This window comes from Gossypium hirsutum, chromosome A03, assembly GCF_007990345.1.
Source record: "Gossypium hirsutum isolate 1008001.06 chromosome A03, Gossypium_hirsutum_v2.1, whole genome shotgun sequence".
NCBI classification, from domain to species: domain Eukaryota; kingdom Viridiplantae; phylum Streptophyta; class Magnoliopsida; order Malvales; family Malvaceae; genus Gossypium; species Gossypium hirsutum.
Genome location: NC_053426.1, coordinates 64265008 through 64276169, shown reverse-complemented (window position 1 = coordinate 64276169; position 11162 = coordinate 64265008). Strand labels below are relative to the sequence as shown.

Here is an 11162-nt window from a genome sequence, read left to right as displayed (position 1 = left end):
GCTAACCAATCCATACCAAGTATTACATCGAATTTATCAAATGGTAACAACATAATGTTAGCCAGAAAATAAATGACCCTGAATCGTCAAAGGACAATTCTTACAGACTTTATCAACCAAGACTGACCTGCCTAGCGGGTTCAACACTTTAATAATAAATTTCATAGGCTCAATTGATATGTTCATACTAGACACCAAACTCATGCAAATGTATGAATGCATCGACCTCGGATCAATGAAGGCAATAACACATGTATTGAAAAGAGAAAAAGTACCCGTGATGATGTTAGGAGAGAGGCTTCCTCTCGAGCGCGTATTGCATACGTCCTTGTCGAGGCTCGAACCTCTGGTTTTGCAGCGTCTTTGGTCGCAACTTGACTGCCACTAGTATTCCCAGGGTATCTCAGAGGTCTACCTCATGAAATGGGAGCATTCAACTTTGGGGTTACTTCCACTTCTTTTTCGACTCGCTCTGGGCAGTATTTGAGAAAGTGGTCAAGAGAACCACATCTGAAACTTGTGCCACTCTTCATTTAGCACTCTCTGAAGTGAAATTTGTTGCAACTCTTACACTTCGGCTTTTGATCCTCTACACTCCCCAAACTAATCACCATTAGGGAGGAAGACTTTTGACTTCATTGTTTAGAGCCTCTTACTCTACCCGAATATCAGGACAAAATTAGGAACATTCGTTAAACTTTGGGCACGTTAGAAAATTTCTCTTGTTTTGAAAGGTCACACGCCCGCGTGGGTGGGGCCGTGTGGTCACACATGCCTGTGTGGCTTAGGACACGCCCATGCCCTCAGCCTGTGTGCAACACTGACTTTACCCTTATCATACGATTAGGAGCACAAGGCCAGATCCCACGCTTGTGTGGCCTGCCCGTGTACAACACTGACTTAAAATTTTAGGTGCAGGGGTCACACGGCCCTACCACACGCCCATGGCCCGTGTGGACCCTAATAGGCTATTTTTCAAGCCTTTGGTCACCCTTTTTATCACTTATACTTAATGATTGTCAAATGCAAAGTAAAACATGATTATACTCTTATAAATGTTCTTGGCAAAACTTATTGCATGGAAACCTCATATCATTGGTTTCACACATGCTAGGTTATTTCCCATCTTCTTTTTAAGGGAATTCAATGTCTCTTTAACACATTCAAGATTGGCTCGATCTTGAGACTCATTGCCAATTGGAAATAAACCATCGTATGAAGTATAAACCTGCATAGATTTATAGGTTATAGCCTATTTCAAAATAAGCCAATTCCTATGGTCATATACAAAAAGATACGTACATCTTTGCATGCCTTCATTTGGAAAATCAAATGACACATATAAAAAAATACTCAAAAGTCCTATACATGCCATTGACCAAATTAGAAATGTCTTTATACCAAGCTGGTCTATTTGATAGTGTGCTGGCTCTCCCCACCGTCTTTCAATCCTTACGAGTCCTTGAGCTCTGAAAAGCAGGGAAAAGAAAGGGGTAAGCATTTACATGCTTAGTAAGCTCGAATAATCGAAAAGTAAACTTACCAAGTAATTAGCATACAACCAAATTGGGTAATAAAATCAATACGCATGAAATGGCTTCCCTATCACATACATTCATTCAAAGAGTTGGTCATATAACAAGGCACCATATAATTTATTTTAGATGAGCTCATCATTCAACATCTTATTTTGTACATATATCCCATGTTAATCCCGTTGAGTTTCTAGGAAATCTCAATGGAATATCCATTAACCGTCAATTCGTAAGGATGATCACTTCAGGTATACACTCCTGCGAACCTCACATCTTATGGTGGGATTACCAGTCCCGGTTAAATCCCCCATTTTATGTATTCATGAGGTGATGTCGGGATTACCAGTCCAGGCTAAATCCCTTATAGCGACAAACACCTCTATTGAGCTTGGATTTGAATTACCAATCCAGGCTAAATTTAGACCCTAATCGGATTACCCGTCCGGGCTAAATCCATAATGCACATATATTCTTTGGGAGGCTCGATCATCCAAAGGAACATCCGTCCGGCAAGGTCCTTTTCATAATTGAGATTAACGGATTACTCGTCCAAGTTAAATCCTTACTGCAACACATGCAGGATCTCAATTCACATGTCATTCATGGTTTATCCATCGAATTCCCTTTTTAACCTCAACCGAGACAATTTTTCAACATATGAATATCAATAATGCATTTCATAAGATTTTATGCCATTAATAAATGAAATCATCATTCATTCGCAAATCATATAATTAGACAGGTTACGAGTTTACTTTAAGTTATCTGAACTTACTTGGTATTCATTAACTATTGTTGAGAAATCACCAAAGATTACTTGTGTCATCAAAGCTTTCAGCGATGAATTCGAAAAGCTAGTGATTGAAGATTGAAGTGGCTTGATGTCATCAATTCTCAAATTATCTACTTGATTCAATTCAAGGTGAAGAGATTCTTTTTTTTGTTAACCCCCGACTGCTATATAGATTTAGCTGAATTTTTTTTCTTTAATTTTATTAGGTTTTCATATTTTGGGTCTTCTTTCCCTAAACCTCAATTTTTTTCACGCCTACAATGTCATGTCATTCTATTATGATTTATGCTTGGTGCCACATTAGATATTTAGCAATAGGTTGAAATTTTCCATCTATATTTAGCAGTAGGTTAAATTTTTCCATCCATTTTGAGTTAAAATGATAAACACAATTATTTTAAAGGTTAAAAAAGTTGAAAAAAATAAAAGGTTAAATGATAAACACAATTTTTTTTTACAAAGTTGAAATGTTAAATAAGTAATTCTCCCTAAAATTAAAACTGAATAATTGTAACTTTCCACCTATAGATGGGTAAACAATACTTAAGCCACTAAACTACTAGTAAATTTATGTTTTGGTCACTTAACATTAAAAAGTTACAAAATAGTCGTTGAATTATTTAAAAATTTTCATTTAAGTCATTGAATTATTCAAATATCTTTATTTAAGTCACTAGGTTGTTAAGATTTTTTTTTTATAAAAACATTTGGCTAGCAAGTTCTAAGCAATGATTTGATAATCAGTACAATAAATTAGTACCCATCAACCAGTAAAAGAACATACATTTAGGTCAAGTTGATCTAAATGTCAGTTTTAGAGATTGGAAAAGAAAGTTGTTTGGATTTTAATTTGTAGATTTGTGACGAATAATGTTGTTTCATAGAAAAAACTAAATTGTAAAAGAGGAGGAATAAAAGTTTTCAATTGGTGCAAGTAGTGCAAATAGATAAGGCTATAAAATATTGGTTTTAATAACCCAGCGATTTAAATGATAATTTTCGAATAATTCAATTACTATTTTATTTTGAAGTAATTAATTAAAATATAAACTTATTAATAGTATAATAACCTTGAATGTAATTCAATCCAATTATAATGCCAAGACTACATATTGAAGGAGGAGCTAGATAAATTAAAGTATCCCATCGTCATGTTCAACCTTCTTCTCAATTCCATCTATTATCCCTTTCTCGCCCCTCTCTTTTAAGCTTGTAACATTGTATCTTTGCTAAAATACATTTCAAGAATAAAAGTACCATGAAAGCCTTTGTACTAGAAGTTGGATTATATATACTCCTTATACTTAAAAAATAGGTCAATTTATTCATATATATTAGATCAAAGAGTAAATTATTTCTTTTGTTAAAAGTTCCTTCCATTGCTACTATAAAAATTAATTTTTATACATCAACATAAAATACACATTGCATGTCACATCATTGGCCGATTATACCATCAATAACGCTAACTTTTAACAGTACAATTTGATAAACTTTTTAACAAAAAAATTAATTTACTCTTTAATCTAACGTACATAAACTAATTTATCTATTTTATGAGTAGAAAGGATAAAAATAAAAAGGCAATTTAGCTTCTAACTCCATGGTGGTTTTACCACATTTGCACTATTCTTAAACTAAATCAATTGGCATCCGTTAGCAACAGCACTATATTTTGTTTAATTGGGACGAGGAATGGACTCCACTAATAATATTAGGTAGTTCTCCCAAATTCCAGGTCCTCGAGGGCTGAAGCAAAAGCACATAATTCCATTCCGTATGCTACTAATTTACATTATACTATTACACTAACAAAGTGATCAGGCTCTTGCATTGCTACTCCTTGATTAAGCCACGACTGGAAAGGCCCCTTCCTTTTCCTATTGGATCCTCTTTCTTAAGATATTATAATTTCCTCATCCTCTGCCTGCCAAGTTTAATGACTGAAACAACTTAAGTAATAGCATGTAAGCAACATTTGCATTTCACAGATGAATAGGCTACAGCCTCGTTTTTTTAAACCAAAAAAAAAAAAAACACTGTACGCCCTAGCAAATTTAACATAACAAATTGCCAATTTCAGTTCGCCAATCACAATTATTTTTTCAATCCAAGATCATGAAAAATCCGTCAAAGAACATTATTACTCTCCCGAGTCTTCCAGACTTCCGGTTTCAACAATCAAAAGTAAAGGCCTCCCTTCATTCAAACAATGATATTACCTTTCCCTACGGCTTGAGTGCCAACGCCAGCCCGACTTTAGCACTCTTTTCAATTGCTCTGGTGTCCACCTCTCCAGAGATAGTGAAGAGGGATTTTGGGCGCCACTCATGCTGGATAAGAGCACTTGCTCTGCCGTAGTTGTTCAGTCGAGTCCTCACTGTGGTCAACGGGTCAAGAGCATGCTGTGTACCGATTGTGAGAGTGTTCTCATTACTTGAAAAGCTATGGGTCAGCTCCGCACCAACCGCTGTGTTCGTCAATGGGCTAACAATGTGGTAGTAGGAAGCATTAAGAGTGTCACCTTTATCATTTCTGTGGTTATCGACAAATTAACCTCATCAAAACCACAAGCACAATAACAGAATACATGCACAAGCTACAGAAAGAAAAAACCAGTTTACTGGAAGTTCCATATGAAAATATGGATATGTGAATAAGTAAACTAAAAGTTAAAGCCAACTCCGCCGAGGAACTACATACAATGTTAGGGAAGCAATGAGGTCAGAATGGGTGAAATTCAGCCCAGCATTCAATTTGGTAAAGTTTCCACTGGCGGTGTCAAATGAGAGATCAGTCCCCACTGAGACACAATTGTTTCCAACCACCCCAGAGAAGTTAACAAGGGGATTAGCATTCAAACCAATGCTAGTGCTTATGCCGGCATATTCATGCTGGTATTGCAGTTCCACCTGTCACAATAATGACAAAGACCATGTCATGACCACATGATGAAACCTATAAGTTTACAGAAGTAAATGACAAACATAGCTACAGCTAGCTACCTAAACCAGGATGTAGAAAATGTTGGCATTATTAAAAAAAAAAAAAGGAAGTTAATGGCATGAGTAAGGAAGTCTATTACCTTGCCAGACCTTTGATCAGGGACAATAAAACTAAAGATTGTCTTCAATCCAGGTGCAGGTTCATCAACAGTAACAGTGGCAAAAAGCTATTGAAAAAAAAAAACAGAATGAGATAATACTTAAGCCAAGACTGAATTCACCCGGACAATGAGTAAAAACAGTACAAGACCAAAACATTGCTTACCTTTGTATTCATCGTAATGAGATAGCATGCAATGATTATATGAACACGACCTTTAAAATTCGAAGACTTATCTAATTGTTCTACAACTTACATTAGACTTAGTGTCAACTTTGACATTGGTTGTGATGTTATTGTTCTTCAGCTCAGTACTTACATCAGCCAAAAGCAGTTCACCTTTCTTAATCCCAGTTGATGTGATTGCCTGACATAATTGAAAAGGGAAAAAATGAGCCAAAATCATAAATCTCTAGATCAATCATAAATTCATAAGATCAGATATTCATGCGAGCGTATTGGAAAAAATTATATACAAATAAGAGAAAAAAATTCATATACAAATTAATAGGCTTTGCTAAAATATGAATTACGAATTCGTTTATGACAAAGAAAATAAATTAAAACAATCGGAACTGAAGAGAGCAGATGTTTCACCATATCATCTGGAATATTTAAAAATAAAATTAAAAGAAAAACTCACGACTCCATTGGAGGTATAAGTAGTGACAGTGAACTTGTGGTCGGCCTGGTAATCCTTGTAAAGAATATCTGAAATTAAAACAAAAACAAAAATGAACAAAGGAAGCTGAAATGAAAAATAAACTATAAAAGGAGAAAAAAACTTCACCTCTAGGCTTTTTTCCGATATCGGAGTAGAGACCAGGTCCTTTCCCCATGCTTGATTTCGCCGAGAAAATGGAGAGGAAAGTGAGAAACGAAGGCTGGTTGCGAAAGACAGGGATGGAAAAGAATAATAATAATAATAATAATTGAAAAACCGTTTAATTTGAAAATAAAAGGAGTTTTATGGACCGTTGATCATGAAGTGAGAAAGCCTTGGCCGCTGATATCAGGAATGGGCACATTGGGCAATTCGTCGCCTGATCACGTTTTTAAGTAGAAGTCTATTATTATTAGGATAAACTACACAAATGGTCATCTAATTATACCCACATTCTTATTTTAGTCACTTAATTTTAAAAATTTTCAATTTAGGCACTAACATTTGAATTATTTTTAGTTGCTCCCATGTTAATTTTTAACTGTTATAATAACACATTTAGTCCTCAATACTTACATATTCTATTAATTTGATCCTAATTTTAAATAATTAAATAAATTTAACCTTTCATATTTACAAATTCTATCAAATTGATCCTTAAACTTTCTAACCAAAGCTTCTAGCTTTCAAAGCAAAGGCAATCCACATCTATTAATTGTTTTATTTAGGTTGAAATTATCCAATTAATGTACATAACCCTTTTTGTTTATATTTTTAAGAAGTTAGTGTTCAAAATGAACTAAACACTATTAAAATAATAGAAAATAAAAAATTTAAAAATATATTATATAATAAAATTATATAATAATTTAATATTTGTAAGAAATAAATTTTCACTCTACTAGAATAATTTTAGTTTTTAATTAATTTGATAAATAATTTAACACTAAATTAGATTATTAATATATACTACTTATTGTGGATTTAAAAATTAAAAATAAATAGTTACATGATAATCTTTTAATCAATTTATAAAATTTTAAAAAATTAATGAACAAAAGGATATTCAACTAATTCTTTCATTTTTTTCTTATGATATAATTATTGATTTAACAATTGGATTTTTCAAAGCCATATTTTTTAGCTCTGAATTTAATTTTCAATTTCCAGAACCTACTTCGAGGACTATTTCTATGTACTTTGAAAAAAATGTCATATTGTTAACAATAAGAGTAAATCTAAAGTGTTCTTTTTAACCTTTTTTTCCATTTTCTTTAGTCAAATTTTTATCAATAAAAGCGCTATACAATACTATATTTAGAAGAAAACTAATGAAAATAAAGAGAAAGGGAGAGAAATGTTCAAGATAAACCAATTGGTATCTAAAATTGGCTCAGAAAATGGCTCATTAGTTGAGAGAAGTTTTTCTTTTTTTCTTTTTGGGTTTTACAAATTTATAGATGTGGATTGCCTCTATTTTAAAAGTTGAAAGCTTTGATTAGAAAGTTTAAAGATCAAATTGATAGAATTTGTAAAAGTGAATAGTTAAGTTTATTGAATTATTTAGAATCAAGCGGGTGACCAAAACAGGAACAAATTCAAATGTTAGTGCCTAAATTGAAAATTTGAAAGTTGGATGACAAAACTAGAAACGTGGGCATAGTTGAGTAATGTTAGAATTAAGTGATCCGAATCCTTATTTAAATAAAATACAGTGGTAAAATAAAATGAAAGTAAAATTCTTATAGAACTACACTTTTTATTATTATTTTAAAATAAGGTTTTTTAAACCTTAATAAACTTCATTTATTTGATATTGATTAGAATAAGGTGTTTCAATCTTACTACACTCCTTCTATTAGAATATGGTTTTACAAGCCTATAAATAGACATAGCTTACTCCTTTTGTAATCATTCGAATTCGACATAGTGAATTATCTTCTCCTCTACCCGTAGTTTTTTCCTGAAAGGGTTTCCACGTAAAAATCTGTGTGTTCTTTTTTTTTCTTTTCTTTATCAACGTTCTATTTTTTTTCACAAATTAGTATCAGAGCTTCTGGGTTGTTCATCTCAATCATGGTAATGGCGTATTTGAAGTATGAAATTTCGCTGTTGGATTGCAACACCAGATTCGCGTTGTGGCAGATAAAGATGCAAACAGTTCTTGCACAGATGGACTTAGTCGATGCCCTACTAGGGACAGATTAGATGCATTCGACATTGACTGAGGAAGAGAAGAGGCGTAAAGATCGAAAGGCGTTATCATTGAAAAACGTTAACACCGAAAGGCGTTAACACAATTACATCAACATTTGGCTAACGAAATTTTGCAAGATGTAATGAAAGAGAAAACCACCACTGTGTTATGGAAAAGGCTGAAACAAATATGTATGTCAAAAACTCTAACTAGCAAGTTGCATATAATGTAACACGCCTTACCCATATCCTAAGCCGGGACAGGGTTTGAGGCGTTACCAGACTTAACCATAAACATTCATACAAAACTGGGCCATAAAATTTGGACCAAATCAAATTCATCCAATCACATGCATATCGTCCCTTATACGGGCCCATGAGGCCTAAAACATACGTTGGGAGTTGTTTGGGACTAAACCAAAAACTTTTGAAACTTTTACGACACTTAGAAAATTTTCGTACTTTGGAGAGTCACACGCCCGTGTGAGTAGGCTGTGTGGTCATACACATGCCCGTGTCGCTTGGGATACGCCCGTGTCCTCAACCCATGTAACTCTCTATTTATGACGTCATGCACAATTTGAGGTAACACGGCCAAGTCACACGCTCGTGTCTCAGGGCCATGTCCTTCACACGGCTAAGACATACGGCCGTGTCTCTGCCCGTGTGGCCAAGGAAATAACTATTTACCAAGCCATTTGCCACCCTCATTTTGCACATTCACATACACACTTTCAATTGAACTTGTCATGACACAATTAAGCTACCAACACAACCATAATCAAGGTTTCAACATATCAAAACAATTATTTACTGTTCATAACAAAACTGTCCACTTGAGTCATAGTAACAAATTTATTTATATCTTGAGTTATAGAACTCTAAATTAAAATCCGCTTGATTTTTCCGAAACTAGGCTCAAATATATGCCTACCATAAAATTTTCAGAATTTATGGTTTAGCCAATAAGTACAATTAATTCTTCAAATTCATCCCTATTTTGTTGTTTGACAGTTTCGACCTTTCTTCACTAAAGATTACTAATCTCTTAATACGGGATTCGGATGATGTTCCCGTTTATTTCTCTTGAAATTAGACTCATTAAGAAATTAAAAATATAAATTTAAACCCCCAAGTATTTTTATACAATTTTTAATGATTTTCCAAATCAAACAGGGGAACCCAAAATCATTCTAACCTTGTCTCACAAAAATTCAAATATCTCATGAAATGAAACTATTTTGCTTACATTGTTTCTTCTATGTAAAACTAGACTCAATAAGATTTAATTTCATATTTTATTCAACCTCTAATTCGATTTCTACAATTTTGGTGATTTTTCAAAGTTGTATTACTGCTACTATCCAAAATTGTTTTAATGCTAATTTTACTATTTCATGATTTCTTTGTATTAACTTTCATTTAGACATACATAACACCAAAGCATATCCATAACTAGCCATTCCAATAGCTAGTTATTAAAAAATATTTACATGCCATTCGTTGGCCAATATAAGCCAATTTACATGGCTACACATTACGTCAAATCTTTAACCATCACAAGCTAATATATTTAGCCAAATCATAATGATTCATACACCAAATGACTAAGTCCCTATACATGCCATAAATTTAAGAGGTTTGTATTCAATTTTACTCCGCGATGATAGCTTGATAATGTGATAACATCTCCGGTGATCTCCAACGCGAGCTAGTTTATTAACCTTATGAGACATGGGAAAGGAAAGGGGAGTAAGCTTCAAAGCTTAGTAAGTTCATATGCAAATAAGAACAACTATTAGCATTTATTTACTTTATCCATCCACGATGATACTATTATTACAATTTGCATTAAATCCCATGACTACCACTTACTCATTCATAATGCTTACTCTTTTATCTTACACACACTAATTATATTGTCTTGTCATTAGGCTAGCAACCATAATCTCCCCATTATAACATATCACATTATTAACAAGTTATTTCAATTTGCTTAACAACATGCACATCATTTACAAGTAATTATAATTTCAACATATAGCTTAACAATCTTTCACATATCTATTGAATCACAACTTAATTATATACATCGTACTATATCCCAACTCAATTAGGCTCATAAGCCTAACACATGATTATTTTCAAATCTAATCATACATCCATTTATCATAATTGTAGATCATTAGTCACATGACTATCAATATTTCACAAGCATAACTTTCTCGTATGCATTCTTACCACATATTTATAGTATACCGAGACATTTATTCATGGGTTATAAGTACATACCTGTACTAACTCGTAGCACATTCTCATATTTCCTCATCATTGACTTACTTGTCACATAATTCACTGATTTACCCGTTGAACACTTGGAATACTGTCGGATACACGGAAGCCACTTGCTACCTCATATCACATATCACACATTGCTCGCTCTTGAGCTAATTACAGGCCTGCTCACACAAGCTGATAGTCAGGACGTAACTACACGGGCTACTCACACAAGCTGACAAGTACCCATAACACATGTCGAGCTATCCAACCACTGGTAGAACGTACAAGACCAACACCCGGATTCACATAGTCACATATACACATAATCTCATGAGCTCATAATCATATAGTTCCTAATGACATGTCACTTGTATCCTAAACTATTCCTATGGTTCAAACAAGATTTTCTCGACGTCTCATCTTTTTCGAACTCGTTTACAATGTCATTCTCATTGACCATAGTATCATTCATACACTCATTATAACAATTAAACATAGAAATTCATACATTAATTAAGCACTAAAATATGATACAACATTTCATTATTTACACATGAACTTACCTCGATACCATAAATGGCAAAGAGGG

At 33.6% G+C, this 11162-nt stretch overlaps 1 protein-coding gene across 2 annotated transcripts; it reads right to left on the bottom strand.

Annotated features, from left to right (window-relative positions):
- Window positions 1-3915: 3915 nt before the first annotated feature.
- LOC107887240 (mitochondrial outer membrane protein porin of 36 kDa) lies at window positions 3916-6462 on the bottom strand. Of its 2 annotated transcripts, XM_041093681.1 has the most exons (7): window positions 6224-6433; window positions 6077-6144; window positions 5690-5800; window positions 5414-5500; window positions 5032-5240; window positions 4551-4863; window positions 3916-4255 (listed from the first exon to the last, which is right to left on the bottom strand). In XM_041093681.1, exons 1-6 carry the CDS (start codon window positions 6270-6272, stop codon window positions 4557-4559), a joined length of 831 nt encoding a protein of 276 aa, XP_040949615.1. In that variant the 5' UTR covers window positions 6273-6433; the 3' UTR covers window positions 3916-4255; window positions 4551-4556. The 2 variants fall into 2 exon arrangements, with proteins under 2 accessions (XP_040949615.1, XP_040949624.1); XM_041093690.1 differs by lacking the exon at window positions 3916-4255 and having other exon boundaries at window positions 4290-4863; window positions 6224-6462.
- Between the last annotated feature and the right edge of the window lie 4700 nt (window positions 6463-11162).